The following is a 26544-nucleotide window of genomic DNA, read 5'->3' on the forward strand; positions in this document are numbered from 1 at the left end:
CACAGGCTCACTGTGTGACAAAAGAGCCAAGAGCGAGGGTAAGCAACAGCAGTACTGACCCAGCCAAGCAAGCAGAAGCGGTAGCAGCGCACGAAACCACACCCCTACTCTCCCTCCGTGGAAAAAGGGTATGGATCCAAGCAGTCACGCGAGCAGCCGCCAGTCGGTGCCGGGCCGTCGTGGACGGATTATGAGGCTCCACTACAACACCAGGACGCCTCCAAGGCGTCTTCTTCTTTTCCTCGTCGTCGACGTCTTCCTGCTCGCGTCCGAGGTCGGGGCTCAGAGGACACATGCCAGGCAAGGCGGCGCCAATCAGAGGGACTTGCTCACCGTCAGGTTGCCCAGTCAGGGGACCATCGTCGGCAAGGAGGTGGGTCTATTTTGGAGAACATTTTTCCCGGTCGATATGCAAATATCTGCAAATATAATCTCTTGCACCTATACTCTCAGAGGATGTCTGCGCGCAGGGCTTTATATACGGTAAAAATAATAACTCTCGAGAGAGAGAGAGAGAGCCGCGCGCGCGCGCGCGCGTGGGTGTTGACAACGATATCGTGCGCCGAATAATTTTCGCGGCTCTCTCGCGTGTACACATGCGTGACATACTTTTTTACACGTTCTTTCTCAGGAGAGTCGCGCCTTGTGTTTCTTCCTACAAGAGAACGATTTAAAAGTTAGATTGTACTACGAGTCGAATAATTATCCTAATAACGGAGACACACGAGCCGTGAAATGTCGTCGCGTTTAACAATCCGAAAAGCTCGTGAAATCGAAGCGGAAGCTATAAAAAATTGATGGCGTGGAGGAGAAAAAAACAAAATCGAAATCTCCGCGAGCAGCGCACCGCAGCCGCGAGGCAAACGAAATGCTCCCGGTGATTTTAACGACGGGACAGGCTTTTCGCTTCGTCGCTTATCGGCGCTTTATTTTTTTGCTATCTATGCACGGCGAGAGATATTTGCTCGCTGAGGTGCGAAAATATTCCACAACGGCGTTGGAGAGGAGATCTGAACGAGTCGAGTGCGGTCGGAATGAAATGTTTTTTTTAATTTATATTTTACAACCTCAATCGTTATCTCTATCCTCGCGCGCGCGCGCGCATAAAAATTATCTCATCGGCGCTTGTAAAAGCCTCCCCCTTCGCCTCCAAGGTTTATATCTCCAAAAGGCTCTTTTACACCCGTGAAATTAGCCTCTAAACGGATCGACGTCGGCTATACAGCGCCCGATCTTTTAACAATTTAATACACGTGTGTTCGTTCGCTTATTTAACGAATAATAAAACGAGGGAAAAATTTGCTCCTGTCAACGGGAGGATGAGAACGTTGGATGGTATTCGAGCCACGTAAGGTGAAGTTCCGAGAACGAACGCATTTGCGAGAAAATTGGAAACGCGCGATTGCATAGAGGTTTCTGCTCGCTGCGCTCGCACGAAGGGGCTGTGTGCTCGTTTTGGACGTTGAACTTTTTATCGCGATGGTGATTTGTTCGGATGGAATCGGGTGTAGGTGTATGGTAATCGAAGTATCTATAGGCTATGGATGATTGATTGTAAGAGGCGCTATTAAATTGTCGTTAACTTCTCGACCTTCGATTTTAAATCGAGGAGTCTCGGAATAGATTCTAGATCGAAAAAGTATTACGCTTACGATTACACCCCGGACTTTCAAACTAACTCGATTAGATGAGAAATAAATTTCATCAGAAAATCCAATCAACTCCCTAATAACCATCGCCTCGACGATCTGCATACAGCTGACGCTGCAATATTTGACGAATCTCACCCATACACACACACACAAACACACACTATCAGGCCAGCCTCGATCGCTATCACCCATACAATCGAGTGCACCAAGGAATAGCCAGCACCGGACACGAAGGCTATAAGTAATGATTAGTCGACGATAAGCCCACTGCTGCTGCATTCGAGAGACTTTTGACGTAATCCACTTTACCCCGAGGTGTAGATTAAGACATCGAGGTCGCGCCAGAACTGTCTGAAATAAAAATTGAAAAAAAAAAAAAAAAAAAAAAAAAATTAATGTCTCTTTCATAGGTGTTCCTGAGCAGGACGCAGAGAGTGATCCAGTACCTGGGGATACCGTACGCCCAGCCACCGATTGGTCAACTGCGCTTCTCGGCGCCGGTGACGGATCCCTTGCCAAGCTGGACGGGAGTGAGAAATGCCTCGTTTTTCGGTCCGTCCTGTCCACAGATCAGCGAGAGACGGAAGCTTCACGAGAGAAACTTTCTCAAGCTTCTGCCGCAGAATCTGCCTAATCCCGGACTCAGCGAGGACTGCTTGTTTCTCAATATCTTCGTGCCTGACAGTGAGTTTTTTTTTTCTTTTCTATTGAAAATTGTATAACACTCATTGTTTGCGAAAGTACTCCGAAGCGTATTTTAACGATCCGAGAATGAGTCAGTCCAATTATACTGTGTATATTCAATTTCAGCAATTTTGTATTTTTTTTTTCTCTCTGTACGAGTACCAAATTCGTAGAAAATCCAGCTACAACGCTATATATACACACCGGTGACTTGAAATACGCTGACGAGTGGCTCGTAAATTAAACTCGCCGCGAACGTGCGAATTTGCAGAAAAAGTGGCCTGCGCCACACGACCTCGACCACGTATGACGAAAACGCCTCTATACACCCCCGCACAGGACGTCTATCGACCTTATAGACGAGCTGCACACGTATAGCCTACCGAATCGCGATTTCCCTCTATGGCGATCGTCGAGAGATTGTCCCTTTTTTTTTTTTTTTTTTTTTTAATTGCATAAAAGTATACACCTCCATGCGAACAATGCGCACAGGGCTGCTGACGAATTATCTCGCCCTCCTCGATCGAGATTAGCGGAAGTTTGCGAGGATGAAAAAAAAGGGGTGGCTGGAATTACCCTGTCGTGGAATAATCTTACTTCGCGATCGTAATTTTCGATGATGAATTTTTAGGCGGATTTATATATATTTTTTTTTTCGAGAGAGAGAGAGAGCACACGCAATGTCAAAGCAATATCGCTGAGAGAGCGAGCTCAAGTTCAGTTTTAATGAAAGTTGCCTGTACGTGTACGAGGAGAAGGAGGAAGTTACGCGGGGTGATTATGCGCGTACGGAAATCATTCGTCATTTGGATCGTGTGTGTGTGTGTATGGGCGACGGGGTGATTAGTCGGCGAGACGAAAGATTGGGTGGAAGAGATTTAGGGAGGCCATGGAGGACATTGAATTTCGACGCCTGAGACTTTGTTGCTGTGATTTTTAAGTGTTTCGAAACTGTTAAAATTTATTTATTCCTCGTCGATTCAGATCAATTCGTTCTCAAAAAAAAAAAAAAAATTAAAATAAAATACTCGTCACCTCCAAAAGTTCGTTGGCTCAGCTCTCTCTCTCTCTTTCTCTCCCAAGCAAAACAAAAGCAACCCCCGCGAAAACGTCGACTGCAGCGCAGTAGTCAACCCCCTACAGCGATCGATCCGCGACTGCAACTCCGTGTACTTACGGGGTCCCGCAAACGAGAGAACACGCGATCACCCCCCGCCACTCCCTTCCAAAGGGAAAACACCTTCGCGGCTGTATCGTTTTGGAAAAGTTGAAAAATTCGAATCGAAAGTCTTGCGTGTACGCGGGCGAATTTAACAAGACGTTATCGTTCGGTGTCGATCTGCCCGAGCGTAAACCGCTGACCTACGAGTTGGCCCACCGATTGGCTCAGTGTGGATCTTTATCTCGTCGTATAGCTGCGCGTGTTAGACTTGTGTATAGGGGGAATATATATATATATAGGGTCAAGGCGTGCGATCGGTTATTGCAGCTGTCTTGTTATTGGGCTATACCGGTGTGACTCGTGAAGCGATGGTCTATAGCGACAACCGCGAGAAAGCCATTGTTTTTATCGAACAAACGCTCGGCTCTCAGGAAACTCGATAATGACGCGGTTCGAGAGGGAGAGAAAAAAAAAAAAAAAAAAAAAGAACTGTGTCACATCGACACGATCGTCCTTACCTATATACATTTGAACGTGTGCCACGAAAAATCGTTGCCGTGTTTATGAGTATCGACTTTTTAACCAACGCAAAACTCTTCCTTCTTGCGATTGCGTGGTGATATATAGTGGCTATTTACTCGCGGCATCCTACATCAAACTGTGCTTCGTATGTATATAGAAGCAGCCTTATATGTCGTCCACGAGGTTTCGGTCGTAATCTCGAGCGGTTAGCCGGCGCGCTTTATTCGACACTTCTCGCACCCGTCGACCGGCCGACTTGGCCTATCCACGCGTACTGTCTGGGTTAAACTTTTATTTATAACTGCATATAATCGAAACGAGCATAAATAGATTTAACAGCTAGCTTCCCGTCTTCCCGATTGATTGACCGTATAAGTGTATCGCAGAGTCGGAGCTAACGATCTCCCGAAAAAAAAACCCATGCTTGAATAATTGAATCCTCGCTTTTGACCTTGATGCCACACACGTCGGCCTTAATCAGCCTTAAAAAAGCAGCGGGAGAGAGAGAGAGAGACACGCGCGGATCGATATCTCTGTATACCCGTGCGGTGTGCAATATATATATATATATATATATATATAAGCAGAGCTAAAAAACAAAAAGAATCTTCTCTCAATCAGCGTTAATTTATTCACACAGGCAATCGACCAGCCGAGGGATGGCCGGTGATGGTTTGGTTCCACGGCGGTGACTTCAACGGCGGCACTCCAGCCATTTGGGACGCTTCGGTCTTCGTCACCAAGCAGAAGGTCAAGTTCGTTTCCTCGTTTTCTTTTGCGCGCGAAAGTATACATGCAGGAGTGATAATCGTTCGATCCTTGAGCCATACATCATCGCTCGGACGTCCTCGGCCATTACGTTTTCAACGTTATAGGCTCGTGTCAAATTGCGATTTCCGCGACGGGACACGCGATGCCTTTTCCCCTTGATTTATTTACTGCTGCTGATCCGCGACGACGTCTCCGAAGGTCCGAGGCCTGTAGCTTTTAATCGATTTCCAGCGTGAACTGGGACTTGTATTACGAGGAATGACGAAAGTTACACTGTACGCGTTGCAGGTGCTGGTGGTGACGGTGGCCTATCGGCTGAACATCCTGGGATTCTTCACGACGACGGACGCCGAGGCCCCGGGGAACTACGGGATGCTGGACCAGATCGCCGCGCTCGACTGGGTCAAGAGATACATCGAGCTGTTCGACGGTTCGCCGAAGAACATCGTTATTTACGGTCACAGCGCAGGGGCCATCAGCGTCAGTCTGCACATGATGAGTCCTCTGAGTAGGGCCAAGTTCTCGAAGGCTATAGCTATGAGCGGAGATGCCATCAACTCGGTCAGGACTCCGCAGGAGGAGCTTCCGGTCGTTGACCAGGTATAATAGCGATCTTTTAATGGAAATTAAACGAGATATCTTATCGACACTCAATCCTGATTTAACGCTAGGTGGCCTACAAGTTCGGCTGCCTCCGCAAGACCTCCGACCTGATGGAGTGCCTGCGGAACAAGGACCTGGACACCTTGATCCGCGAGTCGGCCTTCATCGAGACCTGGGGTCCTATAGTCGACGCCGAGACCAACAACTCCACGGACGGCCCCTTCCTCCCGAAGCATCCCCGGGACGTCGGCGACGACGACTTCTACTCGGTGCCCCTCGTAGCCGGTTACACGAACAACGAGCAGGCCTTGGCTTTCGTCGAGCTGCTCGGTTCCGAGCACGATGACGGCCGGCTGAAGATGCACCAGTTCGAGAGCTTCATACGGGACGAGATCAACGCGGCCGTCGTGGCTCCGGACGAGAACAGCACTTGCGAGCTGAGGCCGGAATTGGTGTCGGATGCGGTGACCTTCTTCTACAAGCCGCATCCGCCGACCAAGGACACCAGGGTACTGAGGGACCGATACCTCGACCTGCAGACGGAGAAGAACTACGCGGCGGGACTGATCCAGTTGGCGGCTAAGGTTTCGAGGTGAGAGATGTCGGTCGATTTTTTTTTCTTCTTTCTTTTTTTCTTTTCCTATAGATCGCAGAATATAACGAACCTAACTCTTCCACAGCCATCCGTCGCAGACCAAGGCGTTCGTCTACAGGTTCGACTATCGCGCGAGAACTGCGTCGGTGAGCGGCGACGTCCCGGAATGGGCAGGCGTGCCCCACTTGCTCGAGCAGCCCTTTGTCTGGGGTCTGCCCTACGCCACCGGCACCACCACCCAGTGGAACGCAGCCGACAAGAAGATGTCCGACATGATGATGTCCATGTTCTCGACGTTCGCTCGAACCGGCAACCCCAGCCTCAACACCATCAAGTGGGAACCGCACACCGAGATGAATCCCGGGATCCTCATAATCGAGCGCAACATCGACATGAGCGATCCCGGTGCTGTGGACTTCAAGGCTCTGGCTTTCTGGAACGAGTACTACCCACTGCTCCTCGAGGCTGCCACCAACAATTGCTGCAACGTCACCAGCGGAGCCATTTCGCTGACGGGATTGATGGGAGAGTTCCTGCCCAGGTCGACCGGTTTCATCGTCACCGCGATCGTCACCGCTCTCAAGTACTTCGCCGATCAGGGCTTCGTTTGAGCTGCGATTCCGCTGACAATTATTACGGATGGATCTTTGGAGTTTTGGTAGACGTTGTTGCTCCGCGAGCTGTGTCTCCGAGCGGAACTCCGTTGAGAATCGGAGGCTCGCTCGGAGATACAACTCAAGACAATAATCGAACCGATTTTTGGAGCTGCGGACCGAGTCGTTTGTGGAATGCGTGAGATGTCGTCGTTCTAAATTGACGCGAGATTTAGTTTTCAACGGATGGTCTTGGATAGTTCACTGCGCATAAACATATTTTTTTATCGATTGCGGCTGGATCAAGTCGTTCGCACGCGAAGCAGCCGACTTGGATTGTTATATACATACTTGTAAATGAGAAAAAAAAAAATGAAGCGTTTGTTGAGACTCGCGAGAGTCGAGGTTTAGTGCACAAGGAATTCGAATGAGATCTACAATAAAACTTCTGCATCTCGAGATAGCAATTTTTATTACATACGGCCTGATATTTTTTTCTTCTCTCCGTTCACCTCTTTTGACAAATATATTTATATATATAAATCATATAGATATTTACGTTTTATACACATCGTTGGGGCGAAATAAAATTACGATCCCTATACACATGAACGTTGTAATTTCGGCATATTGGTATTATAAGCGTGATCGTAAAAATTGCTTTCCGAGTCAGTATACACAGTGATTCGTTATTTCGTTAGTTCTAAAAAATTTCTCGCATTTATCCTGCGGTTTAACACTTACACAATAATTATAAACTTAATAGTTATGCGGTTTTGTTAAACTAACTTTCTGGAAGTATATCCGATGCAGAGGTTTGCCTGTAGCTAGGTGTTGTTTAGCGATGTACGGTTCCAAAGTGCTGGATCACATTTATGACATGTCAAGATATAAGTATACTGAAGGAAAATTATAATTGGATTGTTTGACAATGAGAACGGCTACTGATAGCTACGTCGTTATACCGACAATTTCAAAACGGAAATTTGCTCTTCGACTTCGTTATATATACATACAAATATTTATTGTCTAGCGTTTACTCTCCAAATATGTAATATTTTTAATTGTACCGCCCACGTGACAATTTAGAGATGCGAATTGTCGCGATACCTTTTGGAGTATTGGATGAATTTGGAAAATGAAAGCAATGAAACAAAGTTATGTCATATGTCACAGCTCTCTGGAATTGAAAGACCGCGAAAGTGAATTCAAAGCAATCTTTTCAAGATCTCAATTTTGATAAATATTAAAGAGTGAGGTTTTCTATTAGAGTCTATCAAATAGCAGAATCACGAAGGAATTTTCTACATTTCTTAAGAAAATTTACTCGCATTTTTCGCAAAATATAATTTAGTTGTAAGTATGACTACTCGTCGCTTTCTTTTATCATTGAATTGTTAGTTGATATTCTTTTAGAGGAAAACGATAATGTAAAAAGAGATATGTGTAATTGAGCTTTTCTTTGAATTACGCGTACCGATAAAAGATAAATTCTTTAGGTGATAAACGTATACTTTGTTATTGTTTGTGACTTTCTTGTAAGGTTTGTTAGACAGTTTGATGTTTCGTGAATAAAACCAATGATTCAAAAGAGAAATGTATTTTTTAATCGACAGACCGATTGCATCGACGTCAACTTTATGAAACTTTTTCTTGATACAAAGGCAATATAATAATATAATAATAATATTAATAATAATTAATAATAATAATGTAGCGCTTAAAGTAACTCGTATGCGCAAAGATGAGAAACAAGAAAATCTTACAATAATATACAAACATTGCTACTAACAAATCTATTCGGAATGCGATTAATGTGACTTCTAAACGTACTCAGGGTTCCATGAATTTTTGTTCCACCAGTACCCTTGTTTTTTTTTCTCGCTACACTGATTATATGAAATCGAAGTGTCTTAATTTACAATTTCAAGGTTTAAGTCATTACAGGGATTACGCAAAACATCAAAATTCATCTACACAGTAATTTGAAGACTTTTTTTATTTGTATCCACAATAGGTGATTTTTTTTTCATTGTCATATTATTTTGCCTCACGCGAAATTAAGTAGAGACCTTAGCAAATCACAATGTTTGTTCTATTTTACAATGTAGACTGTTTAATATAAAATTCAAAGTCAAACTAATACTCCGATCCTTAGAAAAAGCTTAGTTCCGTAGTTTTGTCCCCAGCAAAGACGTTTGTTGAGCTATGTTAATATTCCACTTGATTTTTCTTACAAAAAGAAAAAATGCAAATCAATTTTAAACCCTACATACTTATAGTAATACAATTTCAAATGAATTCTTTTAAAAAACTCTATTCATTACATAACTACCAAAGTATTAAAAAAGATCTCACGCAAAAATCTTTCATTATTTTTCCTGTTCATTTTTTCTTTAAAAAAAAGGCACTTAAACAAGTATATGACTTAAGGTTCGCTAGACGAAAGCCTTCATCGAGGGGTTCAGTGTTTGCTTCGGAGGGTTTGAGGGCGAAATGGGGGGGGGGGGGGGGGGTATCAGGGAAGGACACCGAGTACGATATAATTCAAAATTGTTTTTTTTTCAACACTTACTGAATTTTTATTATTTGCTTTTAATACGGAGAGATATAGAAAAACATATATTGATTGAGAAACAAACGGTCGATAACTTATGAATATTTTGATGCTTCGATAATAATAATAATCATCATTTTTTTTCATGGTATGTATCGTCTATGTATAATTATTATATTATATAAGAGAGGTGCGCGCGATGTTGATAGAGTTGGGGGGCGCGACTGCGTTTGCGGTCTCGCTCCGCGCAAGCGCACTTATGAACATTTTTTTTGTCTTTTACCCTTTTTGTATTCATTTGCTTAGCTTTACCCCGTTTTTGTCAACTCTCATTCTCTTTCTCGCACTGTTCTGCGACACTCATTCACACTCTTGCTCTCCGTCTATCACGCGAATTTATTATTATCATATCGCATCTTGCTTCGAATAACACCGCTACTACTGTCACTGTGTTACAGCACAGCGATCGAGCACGTTCCGTCCTTCGAAAAAATTTAGTATCCCCTTTTTCTCTCGCTCACTCTCTCATATTCTCTCTCGCATGCGATTTCATCAGCTCTCCATCCTAATGAATTAATATCTCTTGCCCGCTAGTAATTAATAATAATATTAATAATGATAAAAAAAAGAGTAATGAAAAGAATATTCTCGAGGAGAACGCAAAAGGGTCCGCGCACGTGGCCGCGACGTGTATGCGTGTCAGTGTAGCCGCGTGTAAAGTTTTTCTGTATATGGATGATGGGTCGTGTATGTCAGTGTATGTTTTTCCCTTTTTCCGTTCTCTCGTCAGTTTGTGCGCCGTTGTGCTCGCGCGCCACCGCCGGACAGAAGTGTGTATATACAAGTATTCGTAAAACTTCCCAAGTGCTCGGCTGTCTCACTCTCTCCCTCACATTCTCTCCTTCTCTCTCGTCGGCTTCCGACGACGCGAACTCGCGCGCGCGCATCTTTCAGATCTGCGCTCTCGTGGTTATTTATCTCTCCATCGCGCGCGGTATCGTCGCAGTCAGCCTTCCCCCGGTTCGTGCCCTCTTTTCTCTTAATCCCCGCACTCCTTTTTTTCTCGCTCTATCTCTCCGTGTTCCTTGGGTAGTTCTCGTCGTCAACTAGTGTTCGTCGCGTCTATGCTCCGTCTCTCTCTCTCTCTCACCCTCTATACTCTCCTCGTCTCGGTTGTGATATTTCAGTTCAAGTTTATCTTTTCCTCCCACTCATTTGCTCTCTCTCTCTCTCTCTTATTTTCTGGCTGTATGTTTGGTGTAAAACCCTCAACCGACACACTGGTATCCTCGATCACCCTCCCTCTCGTTTTATTTAACTTTTTTATACGTTTTGTTTATAACTTTTTTTCGCTTTGCTCTTGTTGCTCTGCTTGTTTATCTCTGCCTCAGGTTTTGTTTTAATCCTCTTTGAACGCGAGAAGACACGGCTGCACAGGCCCGGTCGCTACTTTACAGCACTATGCACAGCGATTTCTTTTTCTGCTTCATCTTCTTCTCCGGCGACTTTTTGTTGATTTGCCGTACCAGATCGTAGAAGATCTGCAAAACGAGATGCGAAGGGGTTAATTAATTGTGCGAGAAAAAAATCTCATTTAGTAAAATATAATATATTACTGACATCGTTAACGTTAATTTTGGCTTTGGCCGACGTCTCCATGAACGCGCAATTATATTGCCGGGCAAGGTTGACGCCCTGGTCCTTGCCCACCACCCTCTCGTCCTCGAGGTCGCATTTGTTGCCGACGAGAACCATCGGCACGTCGTCCGTGTCCTTCACCCGCAGTATCTGCTCCCGCAGGTCGTGCAGGTCGTTGAACGTCGACTGGGCCGTTATCGAGTAGACCAGCACGAAGCCCTGGCCGTTCTTCATGTACAGATCCCTCATGGCCGTGAATTGTTCCTGCAAAATAACAGAGTAAAATTAGCAACGTCTTTTTTTCATTAAATTATCGGAAAACCAGTATTATCCCGTCCCGGTTATATGTACGGCGAAAAAAATTACAGCCGAGCTCTCCGATGATGGATGAACGTTGCGGGCTTGACATTGACTCGCGCGCACACGGCTTACGTAAGGTTATATGACGTGTAGCCAAGCGCTGGAAGCTATTCGTATTAAAAATGATCCCACGGGTCTCTCTCTCTCTCTCTCTCTCTCTTGGCCAAAGTTCATTCTCAAAGACTTTTCCCTCCTTATTTATGAGCTCGCGAGAGCTTTGAGCTGCCCTGATTTTCAAAGCGCCTTTAATGTACTTTCTGGATTAGCAGGTCGAGAAACGTTGAGAAAATTTTTTAAGGGGCTCGCGCACACTGCTTTATCGACCGCGAACTGAAACAACGTACCGATAAACTTTACAATTCACTTATATAAAAATGCGCCAAACTCCATTATTCAGCGCACGGTCGATAAAACAGTGTCACAGGAATAATGAAAGATCGGCACCCCCTTAATCGCGACTTTTGAGTAATAACGTTTTCTCCGAGAAAGCGTCTGAAAAATTTAAGGCATCGCGCCTAGATTCCCCCGGATCGATATCAGCATCCAATCCCATCTCATCACTAGCTAACGCAAACTCACCGTTCCAGCGGTGTCGAGAATCTCGAGCATGCATTGCTGGCCGTCGACCTCGACCTGCTTCCTGTAGCTGTCCTCTATGGTGGGGTCGTACTTCTCGACGAAGATCCCCTGGACGAACTGGACGGTCAGGGCTGATTTACCGACGCCACCGCTCCCCAGCACCACGATCTTGTACTCGCGCATCTTCTCTGTGTTTTTCTACTACGGCAGAAATTCGTGTGTAATCTCGACGGGCTTTGCCTCTGGCTTCTTGCTGATCAGCGGCGTTACCGCCACCCTCTGCTCTCAGCTAGACGACTCTGCAAATAGAACAAACAGAAGATGCTGAGTTTGATATTAGGTATGCGTGTACATTAGGTCGTCGTATTTAGGTCTAAACACTTTTTCGGGTCTACACGCGCGCGCTGGTTTCTTCATTTCGGCTAATGGTCGTGTACCCTCGGAGGGTAAGTATTCCATTTTAATTATCATTTCTTAATTAGCGCGCGAGTGAGCGTAAATAATGGCTCTCCTCGCGAACTTGTTTAATTTACACACAGTGGAAGCCGCGTGTCTTTTCGAATCGCGCTTTGAGACAAAGTTTGAAAAGTTCCGGCATACTCGGCCGCGCGTCATTAGCTAAATCGAAAAATTTTTCAACGTTACATCAGGATGTATCTCTCTGGTTTTTGAATTGGTCCGCTGCCTAATGGACCGCAGCGTAGCTCGGGATCTGGGACAAGGGAGGCTGAAGGCTCTCCTTCATTCAATCACGCGAAAGCTCCCCGAGTCCAATTACTTTACTGAGTGCGACTGTTCAAAAGCTCGAATCCGCGCAAGGACCTTCGCTTCTTCGCGGTAAGTACTTCTCGTGTATAACACAAGGATAGTTTAAATTATCCTCCAAATTTTCAATTTACGAACGTTCGAAATACCAGATGGCGCCACCGGTCGTCAAGACGAAAACAATACTCTCTCTCTCTCTCTCTCTCTCTCTCTCTCTCTCTCTCTCTTCAGGGCGCTTACTTATGAATCAGTCAATACGACGACGACGCGTATGCGACCAAAAAGTATCCTTCCGCTGTGCCGCGTACATCATGCATAATTAATCCCCTCTTTGTGCGACGCCTCGAGTATAATTTCGGCGTGACGTCACACATGCGTAGTCGCATTGAAATTCGCGCGTCCGGTCCCGATGGTAATATAATAATATACCCCCTTCTTCCGCAGAATATTTTTTTTTTCATTCTCCGCTCTCGTTTATTACAACAAAGTTTACGTCGATACGCTCATTTAGCAGCAGCATCGGGTTTAGCGGAGAGGGGAAGTATTTTAATTTCGGAAGAATGCGCCCGATGAATAGTTGTTGGCAGCGGCGGCGGATAAACAATTACACCGCAGGCCTCAGCGGCTTTAAATATATCGATCGGAGATGAGGGGACGTATTATACAACGCGTAACATAACAAGTACCGGCGATTGCGCAACGGCTTAATTAATCTCTAAAACGAGGAACAATATAACGAGTCGTTGAAACGATAGTCCGTTTCTCCAAACCTCTGTGTGTGTGTGCTGAACGTCCTAATCTCTCTCTCTCTCTCTCTCTCTCTCTCTCTCTCTCTCTCTCTCTCTCTCTCTCTCCCTCTCTCTCTCTCTCTCTCTCTCTCTCTCTCTCTCTCTCTGCTCCGCTGCTTGTATAAGATCCGATCCAGCGTTAGCTTTAATTCCAGTGGATAATCGAGAGAAGCAGCGAACACACACGTCGATAGCAACAAGTGCACAGGGATAGAGAGTCGATTTTTGAGCCCGAGCCAGAACTCGCTTTGCAATCTTTGCGCGCGCGTCACGGGGTCGAGAGCTTTTTTTCTCTCTCTCTCTCTCTCTCTCTCTCTCTCTCTCTCAGTGTATAGCCTCAGCCGCAACGAATTTCCTGACCCATTTCCAGCGTTTAATACAGGCGCGCGCGGCTCCTCCGTATTACGGTCAGCAGCAGCGGCGGCTGCTGTGGTAGGAGGGAAAATAAAGCGCCTCGGGTTTGTATGTGTGTGTTTTTTTTTCTTCCCCTTTTCCAGACTTGGCCGCTGATGTTTGGACGCCGGGATTGCAACGTTGGCACGAGTCGCTGCCGCGAGCTCTGTGTATACAGGGGATGAAAAATTGGAGGGATGATGATGGATGTGTGTACATGAGTGACTTTCTTCGCTGTCGAGGAGACGGATTTTTTTTTTTTTTTTTTTTTTAATAATAGGTATACGCGAGGGATGGATGTGTGTTGAGTTCAGCGATCGTTTAATCGAGGGAAATTGTACTCGCGGACGCTGCATTGTTTCGCGAGTGCGTATGCGTATAGGAGTATCATCGGATGATCCGAGGCGACGCGCGGAATTCGAATAATTCGAGCTATGGGAGAGTCGCGGATCAAAGGGACGAGAAGCCCGGGTTTAAGAGCGATAACGCCCTCTGGTAATTGTTCAATTATCACACGAGAGAGAGAGAGAGAGAGATGCGAGGACTGCTGCATTCCAGGGGATTGAGCTTCGCTCGTTTCTGTGTTACGGGGAAGCGAGAATGATGAGAGTGACTTTTACGGTATTATGAATTATTGTAGCTTCTTCGCAATCGGTTATTCGAGAGACGCAGCATCCATGATGTCAGTGCAGAAAACGAAGATTACCTCGCGAAAAATCTCAATAAAAAATAAAAACCAAGCTCGATCCTCGCGCGGAAAAGCGTCTCCGCCGTAAGCTCGCGCGTACACGCAAGCGGCTGCAGGGGCGCTTGAATTAATCAATGATATCATAATACAGGCATTGTTCTCTCGTCGCGCCTTTGTATCGTACACACACACACACACACACGCACACACGACGCCCATGTGCCACTGCAACGCGCTACACACAGTCTCTCATTTGTGGAGGCTTACTCAAGCCTAATTAACAATGACGAAAGCCAAGCTTGAAATTCATTCGACGCGACGTGTGCGTATAATACGCGGCGGCTGAAATTAAAGCAGTTTTTCGACTGCTGTCGCTGCAGCAAAAAGGCCGACCGGCAGCTCTCCTCTCGAGAACTAATGAGTTGCAAGGAGCGACGAGAGTGTGCAGGCAGGCCTGCAAGTTTGCCCATTAAAATTTGTCGAGATGTAGAGCTCGCGCGAGAGAGTTGATTTAATGAAAAGCCCGAGGAAATTTCAGCGCAGATATCCGCAGCGCAGCGCAACTTACATAATTAGAGACGAGCGTTATTACGGCGAAATTGTTTATTAAACGCTCGTCGCTCTTATACAAGGTACGTACGTTCCGCGCGAAAAGAAAACGAGAAGAAGTAGGCCAGCAGCGGCACACTTGATTATACGGACCTGCAAATATTTTTAGAGGCAATCGCAGCTGCGAAAAGTGTGTGTATAGTCGGTCGAATCGATAAAGAAGAAAAAAAGCTTCCGATCAGCATGTCTATACTACGCAGGATAGCGGCAGCTTTGTGAGAGCAAGAAGGTAAATACGTTATATCTGGCCGAGCGAGTCTTACCGCACTTGATTGCCCTGCGCGCCTCGGCACAGCGTTGTCATCGCCGCCTTGTGTTTCGACCACAGAGAGAGAGAGAGAGAGAGAGAGAGAGAGAGAGAGAGAGAGAGAGAGAGAGAGAGAGAGAGAGAGAGAGAGACGGGGAGTATAGCCGCCCCCTTTTAGCCGGAGCTAGTGTGTGTATAGTGCAGGCGCACGAGTGTGTGTGTGTGTGTGCGTGTGCGGCGTTGCTGCTGCGCCCTAAATCCGGTCTGCCGAGAGAGAAATAGAGAGGTCAGCGCGATAACGCTGCCGGCCGCAGTCGAGAGTGAAGTTCGATACTGCCGGCCGTATGTGGAGGCGATAAGGTGCTTCTACGCTGCTTAGAAACGGTTTTACGCCTTTTTTTTTCCTTTAAAAAAGAGCGGCTGCTTCGTTTTTGGAAGGTGGGCTAAATGTTAATCTCGAATAGTCGTCCACCTCGTTTTTTTCCCTCGAAACCAAAGCGTGAAGCGCACGACGCTCTATTTGCTCCCCTATCAAAATTCATCCTTGCGTGCGCGCGTGATCCGGCGAATAAACAGAGCTAAAAACGTCGTTTTCCGCGCCATCGAGCGCGCGGCTCTCGACGCTTCGCTGGACATTCCCACTCTCTCTCTCTCTCTCTCTCTCTCTCTCTCTCTCTCTCTCTCTCTTTCTAGCTCCGTTCGGTCACTAAAATTCAATTATGTAAAATTTTCGATCGCGCCACATTTTACGCTGCTATATAAGCGATAGCTTTTATAAATTCATTCGGAAGGAGGATATATAAGCAGCAGGTGCTGTTTGTTGAGAGTCCAACCTGGATGTAAATTTTGTTATATACGCGGAAGACTTTGTTCTCTCTTGAGTGAAATCCTAACGTATATACGTACACGGCTCTCGAGAGCGGCTGAATCGATTAGCCCAAAGCTCCGCATTAATCCCGGCGCTCCAACTTTTTAACAACCCGCTGGTATACATCCCCTCGAAGTTTAAACCTCGATGTAAACTGCAGCGGCTGGAAGTTGTGTGCGTGTGTTATACGTATAAACCGGTGCTGTTGTATAAGGGAGAGGGATGATGCTCGCAATGAGAAATCGTTAACAAGCATCTGTTGACGAGGCTGGTGTGTGCGATATTCAATTTGCCACAGGAAAATAGCTAGAAGAGAACTTTTACCAACTATGTGCTCTTTTTTTGAATATGGCGCGGTGATTCTAATTGCAAAATCGTCAACGATAACTGCGATGAACAAACTGACGGGAAGAAAAAATTGGAGAGACGGCAACGATAATTCACTCAGGAAGCAGCGGTCTTATCGTCGGAAAAAAGAGAGTTTAAAGGAAGCGCTATTGATTGGGGGCCGGCAAACGGTGTCACGGCGTCTGGAGCGTCTGCAGTTATATATCTCTCCGAATTTATTTTCCAGCGGATAATCCCGCGATCGCATGCAGACGTCCTGCAGCTATCTATACACCCCCAATGCAGTGGAAACTGCGGAAGAGGATGACGGAAGAGGATATATATATATATATATATATATATAAAAAAGAGACACGGAATATTGCTTTTCCGTCAATCGGCGACTCGAAACAGTAACAGCAACAACAATGACGAGAGTGATGGACGGCAATCCGTCGGGTAAACTTCCTTTATAAACCGTTTATCCCCGGGCACGTCCTCGACTGTGGATCAATTCGGAAAGCACTTGTCTCGCGTTACGGACTGACAAGTTCGATTGTTGTCTCGAGTTCGCGGCGATCGGTTGTCCCTGACAACTCAGTTTTCGCGATATCGGACCCCCCTGATCCAAGCTGGACGTTTAAAACTTACGAATTTCCGACAGGGATTTGTCGACTAGCAATAGCGTCGATGAGGATTTCGGGGCTTACCTGCAACAGAAGGGAAAATTGAACGATTAGATTAAAGATAAAAGTGTGTCGGTAAAGCAGAAACCCCACAACCCCCTACACCCGATTTCAAAGCAGCTCGTGTAAGTTACAGTGTATTCGGCCACTATACTAAAAAAGCTTCCCACACACGGCAAAGTGCGCGTCGGACATCAGAGAGGGAGAGCTCGTAGCCTATAGTAAAAAACTGTGTCGCAGAAAGAGTGTGACGCAAGGGCCAGAGCCTTTTATTTCGCGCGGCGAAATATCAGCCGGCTGATAAGGAAGAAAGCCAGGCCGAAGGAAATCGCGTGGAAGACTCTTCCGCGGCGTTAAATCATCTTTAAGCATGTAAGTAGTTCGTTGCACTCTAAAATCGACCAATCGAGCGCCAGTTGCTATCGTGACGAAAAGTTTCTTCTTACACGGTGCTGGCTCCGTATAACGAGGGTTATTTTTTTATACAATAAATATACCAATATTTCCCTCCCTATACGGTATTCGAACAGAGGTCAGCTCTCGTCCTTTCAATCTGCGAACAATGCGTGGGCGCTAGTGTAGGCAGTCAGCGCTTTTATATCTCGTATTCGCGGGGCGTGTAATTCAAAGAAAAGGGCCGAGAGCTTCCATTATCCGCGCGCGGTGACGACCGAAAAAAGTCAGTCAGCGCCAGCGCTCTTTTCAGAGACAAACGACACACACATTTTTCCCTTTTCTCGGAGATGGCCACCAGCTGAAATGGAAAGTAATTAAAAAATCTCCCCCGCGCGCGAGAGACAGAGAGAAATAAAAAAATCGTGTCGGTCGTCGATTTGGGTCAGGTGTGTGGGAAAGAATGAAACAAAGCACAAAAAAAAAATGAAAATGCTTTCTCTATCTCTCTACGTAATCGTATATCATTGCAGAGGGTATAAATAGCGCGAGCGAGTTTTAAGGGGACGTAAATTACGCGCGATTTACGACTGGCTATCGATTCGCGACTCTGTTGTATACACGTCTGAGTGTGTGTGTGTGTGTGTGTGTGCGTGTGTGTGTGGGTATAAGGTTTGGGGATCGATCGGTCATCGGTGCTGCTATACAAGCTTCAGTTTTGGCTAATAACTTTGGCGCGCGGATATAAGAAAGCAATGACGAATTATACGAATTCTTTTTTTTAATTCTTCTTCGTTGATTCGCAATTCCAAGGGTCGCCGTCACGGTCTGTTACGTACGAAGTTACAAACGGGGCTCACGCGCATACAAAGGCGAAAGAAATATACTTAATACACACAGACACACAGCAGAGGCTCTGAAATGATCAATCAAGCGCGACCTACTTCTCTCGCGGTCTTTTAACGTCGTTATTAAACGTCTCGAGGAACTTTTTCGGTAAGTAACTCCGCTTCTAGGAGAAAAATTCACTCCGCGATAAGACGTACTGGAGAGCTGACGAGCCCAGCACACAAAGAGTAGTAAAGAGAGAAAAGTCAGAGGCAGGAAAAGACGGCGCGCCTTGTGACAGCGGCTCTATGAACCTGCAGCCGCAAGATTAGCACCGGACGCGTTCCGCTCGACTTCCGTTTAACGCCATTAGCATTGCGTCGCCGTCGCCCCGTCGTCTTCCGCCTTCTACTCTTGTTTCCCGCCGAAATCGCGAGCGACACGCTCTGACGGACATTGGAAAAGCTGTTTCTTTTCGATTCTCTTCGATGTCGTTATACGTGTACACGCAATGATGCACGGCGGGAAATTTGAAAAGCAAATCAAGCGCCATCATCGCAGCTATAGGTACTAACGAGGTAATTACGCTATAGGGAGATACTCAACGATGGACTGACCGCTTCCCCGAATAAGGTCGGGCTTATTTTAAGGAAAGAGAGTCGAGTGCGCGGCGGCTTCGTTGAAATTCGAATTAATGCGGCTCTACGCTACTGTGTCGCAGTGGAAAAATCAATTTTATCGCGAAAACGCCCACCGCACTCACTCGTGTGTGTGTGTGTGTGTGTGTGTGTACTGTATTCTATGAAGCTATTTTCGGACGGACGTTCATGCGTCGTATAGACTAATCAGTCAAAAACTCGTGTGTACCTTCGCTCTATCTTTAGCTCGCCACATGGTATACACACCTAATTCGCGAGCAATTAGCCGAAGAAAGCGTCGAGTAAGCTCGTGAATCAGCTGGAGAGCAGAGGTTAATTAAACGTTTTTTCTTCTCTCTCTCTCTCTCTCTCTCTCTCTCTCTCTCTCTCTCTCTCTCTCTCTCTCGCTATATCTCAATCGAGAGTAATAAAGCGAAGGATCGATGCGATAAGCCACTTTCGAAATATATTCCACTTTCCTGTCGAGCGCTACTATTTTACATGGCGAAACGTGCGACGAACGCTAAAAGCTCTATCAGAGAGGCCTATAAATTGCGTCGAATTGCAGTCGGTGCACATTACAGGGCCACTTTGTTACTTGCTCTCTCTCTCTCTCTCTCTTCACGATGACAAACGCTTGATCATTTAACGGCCAACTCTCTCCACTGTCCCACGAGCCGTTAAATAGACAGTCATCCTTCATGATTCCGTCCGTCCCACACTCTCTACTGTCTTTCTTTCGCTCCTACAACGATCCATCACACTCTCTGATATGATACGTGCCATGCGTATATACAACACGTGCAGCGTATACGCATTTGCGTATCTGTATGAGATATGCTGTCCAAAGAATCAGAGATACACTATACGTTGCAGGAGCAGCAGCAGTGGAGTCGGCCGAGGAGAACAAGGGGGGGGGGGGATGATAGCGGGAGGGAAAAGAGCAACTGGCCGGAAAATTGGGTCAACGTCGAGACTTTTTCATTTCGGCCGCACGAAAAAAGCCGCTTGCTCGGCTATCCGCAGCCGCGCGTTAAATTGTTTAGCCCCTTTGGGGCGTATAAGCGCGAGTATAGCCTATAATGAAATGAATTTTCCATGAAATTGCTTATGCCGGAGTAATACTTTGATTACGCCCGCTCTTTCAAAGGGGAGCTTATAAGAGCTGTTTTTTTCTCGTTCTTTACTCGCTTTTAACTCGGAGTTATTCTAACGCATAGATCTACACGAGTTTCTTATATACTGTCATTTTATAAATCTCGATTTTGCTCGAAATTTCTCGAAAATACAACAGCGAAGAAAAAAATGCTTTTAGCACACATCCTCATCCATCTCGACAAGAGCAACATACAATACGCGCACTCTGTAGTCTCGTTCTCTAAAAACACACATCGACGAAAGAGAGAAAGAGAGAGAGAGAGAGAGAGAGAGGCACATACAGACCCGCGCGATGAATCTCGGTCGGCTTGGAAACTTCCGCGAGAGAAGAAGCCTACACTGCGAAGGAGAGCGAGAAAAAAAAACTCGACAATCAAGCGCGACAACGAGTTCCAACGAAAGCTGACGCTATATACCGACGTCTGCGCTGCATCGGGTCACCGAGAAAACGGGCCGTACAAATTTCCTCCGCACACATGGCTATACGTGAATTTTTCAGCGAATATTTTTCCAACGCGCTTTACACGCTCGAAGAGCATCTCTCTCTCTCTCTCTCTCTCTCTCTCTCTCTCAACAAGTCGCGAAATAAAAACAGGCGAAGGACAGAGAGAGAGAGAGAGAGAGAGAGAGAGAGAGAGAGAGAGAGAGAGAGAGAGAGAGAGGAGGGAAAAAAGCGCGCCGGCGCAGTGTGATGTGCATGTACACCGGCGTCTGCAATAATTCTCGAACTAGGTCGTCGGGTAGCGGCAGTGGATTCACGAGGGAAACGCTGGTAATCCAGCGGGATTTGCGCCGTTTACGCGACAAATTTTTTTTACACACACGTGGTGCTCTTTTCGTCGGAATTAATTTCGGTCGGGTAGGTATAATGGGCGAATCAATTTCTATCGCGTTCGGAATAGCGAGAACAATCAATCGAATGATGGACGGGTGGGCGTTTAAATTTTGAATTTCGCGGGCTTTACAGCGACCGCTTTAATTGACCCGCGATTCAATTTTCCGAACCGTCAGCGCGCGCGCGCGCGCGCGCGGGCTTTGAATATGTTGAACGTACCCGATGCGTTTGTGGATGTGTATAGGCTTTCATTGGAGGCGTTTCTGTATCCAGTGCGCGAGAGAGTCTCTATACCGAATCGATTGTCAATTGAAAGTCAATTAGGTGAGAGAACGCAACGAGGAGGCTTGCGAGTGGAATTACGTTGAATTCGAGGGCTTGCGTTAACCACATATTTCTATCGAGTTTATTTTCTTTATTCAAACGATCAACGAATGTTCGATAGCTCGCGTCTCAAGAAAACAAAAAATCGAAGGTAAATTCAGCAAACTACATAATGCACAGGAGCAACGGCAATAGAGTCATTAGTCAGGCAGGTCGTCGTCATTAAAGCCCTCCCGTGTTTGTATAGAACTATAGCCAACAGCACCGAGAGAGGGAAAGATGAATTTTAAATCCCTTGCGCGAGTGTGAGCTCTATAGATCGTATCTATAACCCCCGACGATTTTTCCCACAATAGAGAGTCGCTCGCGCAGCCGGAACAACACACACACACACACACAATACTGCGCACTTTATGAATGCCCATACAGCCGAGCGCGTCGCGCTCGTAATAATGAATGTAAAATACCATCGGCAGTAGCTTCACTGGGTATTTCAACGTATTTGTATAAGAGAGAAGGAGATTGTGTGTAGGAGCTGCAGCAGCGATGAAGAAAGTTTGAGCTTGTTCGGCTATGCTTGTGCGGTGGAATTTAATTCTCTTGCCCCAGCGAGCTGGGGCTTTCAATCTTTTATCCTGTGTATTTTCACTGCGAAGCGTTGCTCTGCATATTTTTGAAAAGAAAACAAATAAACTATAATAATATCTATAGATATTGTACGTTTACCATTTTTTAAAATCCTGCTATATCCAAATTACTCTCGCGCCACCAAACCCCATAAAAGCTCGACTCGCCTAGGCAACCTATACCCACAAAGGTCAACGACCTCCGAGGGCGGAGGGGGGGGGGGTGGCGCTACCCCCATCGCGCACACGGAGAGAGTCGAACTCTCGGCTGAAATTTCACGGACCCATTTCTCGTTAGCGGTAGTCGTGCGAACACCGCCGAGCGATTTTCCGGAGTCTTATCATCCCGCGGGCATCTTCGCGGAGTTCCCGCGCTCTATAAGCGTTTGTACTCGCTATGGGGGCGTCGAGACTCGAGAGACGAGTATGCGGGAGAGATTGTTTTTATATATAGTTTTGGAAAAAAAGGCGTCGCGCCGAGTTAATCCTGGACGAATCGATGAAGCTTATCGGGGTTACGTGTGTTAATATTCAGGGCGGTGATCCAGTTTTGTTCTTCTCTCTACGTCACGATGAATTAACGGAGTGATTCGATTCAATTACGGATAATATTGTATAGCTTTGTGTAATAACGAGTTGTTATACACTACGGAGAGAGCTTTTCACGACGAATGAATCCCATCGATATTTTTCTCTCTCTCTCTTCCAACTTTTCCCGGGTTATTACTTCGCCGTCGACGTCGTCGTTCCTTTGTTGAAGCCTGCCTTGGAAGATTTTCTCCGGCTTTTCTTTATTAGTCCCCGTCCATAATAATGCAGTTTCATGGCATCTGCAGCGTCAGTCCTTTTTTTTTCCTGCTTAGACTACACGGCATCGATCTGAAAACACGACGACGACGCCTCGTCGATAATGTTCAAGAGACGGGAATACCCGGCGCGTTTAACATCGGGGCTGCTGTAGCAGTGTATAGTATATCAGCTATGAAAAAATGCTTCTCCATCTGGTGTTTACTGTTTCTCTCCTGCACAAAGGCTAATTTTTCTCCGCTCTTTTTTTGCATTGATTCGTTTTTTTTTTTTAATTTCACACAAATAGGTGTGCACTCGATGCAAGTCTCACTGCGGATCGGAATTATTCAACGAGATTTAAGTGACGCTTAATGGAGTCGAATAGCCTTTCTCGAAATCATCGTTACGTTAATGCTGATTCGTTCCATGCCCCTATATACGTAATGCGTCAATTCCCCCCCCCCTCACTCCAGTAGTGCAACACACACACGCTCTCATTACACTAATTATCCCGTAGCCATAATGAACCATCAGCGCCGCGCGGAGTTGGCTGTTACTCTAATTTTCATAAATCAAGCTTTATCCCTAAGGCGCACCTGGATAAAACGTCTCTCCACTGTATACACGTTCGAGACGGAGCTGAATACGACGCGCGACGAGTCTCGGTATTCCAGTCTGGTTTATCCGTGAGCAACTTCCGGCCTCTCGCTGTGACCCACTTCCGAGTAATAGCGTGTGTATATAGAGCTACGCTAGCACGTATAGGGCAACTCGATTTTCGCCTGGCCGACGTTTAATTAATCGCACGTCCGAAGATTTTCGTAATCTGCCCCGCCGCCGCCGTCGTGATTTTTGAGCCTGACACGGCACGTGAGCGATCGCTCTCGACTACCACTACTGACTCTCTCCGAAAAGTTGCTCTCTCAGGTCTGATATCGACTTCTGCGCTGGATTCGAATTACAAAAGGGAAGAGATAGCCTATCTCTCTCTCTCTCTCTCTCTCTCTCTCTCTCTCTCTCTCTCTCTCTCTCTCTCTCTCTCTCACTCGCTCTCGAAAAGCGTTGGAACCGGGTGTCGTCGTCGTGCTGTGCGATAATGTGGGTCAGGAAATAAAGCCTGGGAATTTTATAATTCGAATAAATCTCGCTCCCATATAAGTAACAGCTCCGGAGTGAATTTTCACGATGAAACGGCCCTTTGTGCACGAGCGAAATTCGATTGAACCGCATGTTACGCGCCATGGTCGCAATAGCTTTCAAACGGTATTAGTGTTTTAGCATCAGCTCACACCGGTGTGTGTGTGTGTGTGTGTAACGACGACGCGAAGAAGTTTCAAAGAAAATTCACATTTTGAATGGCACATTCAAAGGAGGCCGAGTAAGAAGTTAAAAAGAGCGCTAATTACATCCCCTAAGAACGCTCTCTTCAACGAGCAGGTGCACTTTTGAGACGATCTGCTTGTTAAATTTGAAAAAGAAGCCTCACCATCAATTAGCGCCAGCCCATCGATCGTCTATACAGAATTTTATCGCATCGCAGCCAAAGCAGGCGGTTATCGTTATCGCGTGAGTAATCGCGCAAACATACGCACAAGGCATCAGCGCGAGGGTTACGCAACGACGAAAAAGTGGGTTAAGTCATACGGTCATTCGCAAAAATCCGACGACCACGACTGCAAGCACTAGTCTGCATGACAGACGAATGAGAGCTCGTAAAAAGCTATAGAACAGCTCGACATAACCTCGTTTCGCCGACATCACGCCATATACTATGCGGCGAATCGTTAATACGACCGTTAGGACGGAACAATAGCCGAAAATTCGCGACCGTATCGACCGACCACACGTATGTGCAAATACCGATATTAATATCGTTCGTGTTCGAGGCTCGTTTTCGAATCTCCCGCTCTCGGTGCATCGGGGGAAAATTATAGCCGAGCATAAGAGATCGTGTCCCGTTATCGTAGCCGCTATATAGTCTCTTATAAATATTCCAAAGTCATTGTTTCTCTCGAACACACTGCTATGATTTTTCGTGGGTAGAGCGAACGCGAGCATTGTCTACGTCGGCGCTGATGTGGAAAACCGTTAGGGTAAGAGAGCGAGAGAAAAAAAAGTCCCACGTGCGCGCTCGTAATTTAGCCGCCGCCGCGCCTCATTACCGAGTTACGTTAGAGCGTGATGAGAGCTTGGCATTGTTGTGCGAGAGCGAGAAAATGAGTTTCTCGGAGAGAGAAAAAATATATGTATGATGCAAGAAAGGAGCTTGGGATTGTTATCGATCTGTATTACTGTATTAGTACTCTGCTATAGTTTCGCTTCTCTTCTTTCGGCACAAGTAGTATGCCTTATCGAGAAACAAGGAAAGGACGATACACGTAAATTGCAAAAAAAAAAAAAAAAAAAACGTAAGAGAGAGTTAGTATAGATAACCTCTGCAGGTTTCGCGGCAGCTCGAAACAATGCGCGGCTGAAATATATATCGCTGCATGCAAAAAAACCGACGTTGCCACATCGCCTACATACACATAACATACATCCGAGGGAAGGAACCGCGAGCAAACAAGAGCGCGAGAGAGATGAGATTAGCGCTTCGTCGGGGAAAAAAAAAAGAAGAAGAAAGTTCACTTTGAACTTTTATCGCGAGGCTCCGCTGCTGAAGATATCTTTCCTCGGTCTGATGTACGTATAGGTTTGTATTGTATTGACACAGCGTGATGGATGAAGCTTTTCATACGGTTTGCGTTTTTCGTGGAAGCCGAGCAAAAAAAATTTTTTTTTCTTCAAAAATACACGTGAATTTGCCATTATTCAAGACGCATCATCATTGCATCTGCGGTTCGCCGCAGTATGGGTATCATACATCGTATATACATCCAAGAGAATCATCGACTCGTTCTCGCTTCTCTCTCCATATCGTCACACTTCCGCTTTTATCGAGAGGTAGGATGACATATGCATAAATTTGCACACGATATTTTTGCAATCGCTGAATATTTATGCCATATCTCGGATATTGCGTGAGCACGCGCGCGAGAAGAAATGAGAATTTATGTGTACACCGCCTGTTGAACTTCGCCACATCGTATAATGCGTGTGTATAATAGGATCGACTTATAGACGACTGAAAGTTCGTCGAGTCGAAAAGTAGTACAATAACTAGCTCTCTTTTTAACGACACACCTGTTGACGAAACGCGCACTTTATATTTCCCGAGAGTCGATTATCAAGTGTCCCACACACGTGCGCGGACGTGAGTAATGAGCGGTGTGCTCGCGGCCGATCAGTTATTGAAATGTGTATCGACTTTTAGCGCAACAGTTATTGGCTTCATCTACTGTTTTTTTTTTTTTTTTTAATTTTTGTCTACAGTGGGAAGGGTCGACACGGCCGAAGAAAAACAAACGGTATAGCACAATCAGATCCGTCAAATTTCGACGTTACAATGTGACAAGTGCACAGCTGGCTTCGCAATTTAACGGGAACGACTCTCGGGAGGATTTCACGCTGCGGCGACTCGTTTACTTCCTACTTGTTGTTGTTGTTGTTTCCTAGGTCCATTCGATCTTTTTCTTTTCTTTTTTTCAAATGTGCAGACATAGAGAGGGAAGAATCGCAACGTCGTGAATTTTCGAGCGCAACGAGGGATCGGCGAAAATAAAGGCGAGTCGGATCGAGTTAACGAGTGTGTGCGTTATTATCAGCGCTGATTCTGCGCTTTTTTTCGACTCTCCTCGTCATTATCACAGAAGGGCTTGAAATAATCCTCACGTATAGAGTGAATCACACACACACACACTCGATGACTCTTTCGCCGCATCAAAGACGGCGGCATAAATTAGCCGAAGCTCCTCAGGTATACAATA

At 46.0% G+C, this 26544-nt stretch overlaps 2 protein-coding genes across 4 annotated transcripts in view; one reads left to right on the forward strand and one right to left on the reverse strand.

Moving 5' to 3' along the window:
- LOC100123964 (carboxylesterase clade I, member 1) lies at positions 1-9615 on the forward strand. Its single transcript, XM_031922047.1, has 6 exons — positions 1-373; positions 2063-2336; positions 4661-4770; positions 5080-5391; positions 5463-5986; positions 6075-9615. The coding sequence occupies exons 1-6, from the start codon at positions 131-133 to the stop codon at positions 6598-6600; spliced, it is 1989 nt and encodes a 662-aa protein (XP_031777907.1). The 5' UTR covers positions 1-130; the 3' UTR covers positions 6601-9615.
- Positions 8167-26544, reverse strand: part of LOC100117170 (ras-related protein Rap1) — a 24998-nt gene continuing 6620 nt past the window's right edge. For 2 of the 3 annotated variants that reach the window (XM_016988805.3, XM_032596968.1), the window contains exons 2-5: positions 17053-17111; positions 11717-12015; positions 10760-11041; positions 8167-10680 (exon numbers count right to left, since the gene is read on the reverse strand). In XM_016988805.3, coding sequence (XP_016844294.1) covers positions 10591-10680; positions 10760-11041; positions 11717-11899 — 555 coding nt within the window. In that variant the 5' untranslated portion in view covers positions 11900-12015; positions 17053-17111 and the 3' untranslated portion in view covers positions 8167-10590. The remainder of the gene's footprint in view (positions 10681-10759; positions 11042-11716; positions 12016-17052; positions 17112-26544) is intronic. The other variant, XM_001608171.6, reaches the window with a different exon arrangement.

Source organism: Nasonia vitripennis, chromosome 1, assembly GCF_009193385.2.
Source record: "Nasonia vitripennis strain AsymCx chromosome 1, Nvit_psr_1.1, whole genome shotgun sequence".
Taxonomy (NCBI): Eukaryota; Metazoa; Arthropoda; class Insecta; order Hymenoptera; family Pteromalidae; genus Nasonia; species Nasonia vitripennis.

Bases quoted from the DNA above. Each gene is read 5' to 3' on its own strand.
- LOC100123964 (XM_031922047.1), top strand. From the start codon at position 131: ATGGATCCAAGCAGTCACGCGAGCAGCCGCCAGTCGGTGCCGGGCCGT. The intron at 374-2,062 runs GTGGGTCTATTT...TCTCTTTCATAG, and splicing joins GGACCATCGTCGGCAAGGAG to GTGTTCCTGAGCAGGACGCA. The intron at 5,392-5,462 runs GTATAATAGCGA...ATTTAACGCTAG, and splicing joins AGCTTCCGGTCGTTGACCAG to GTGGCCTACAAGTTCGGCTG.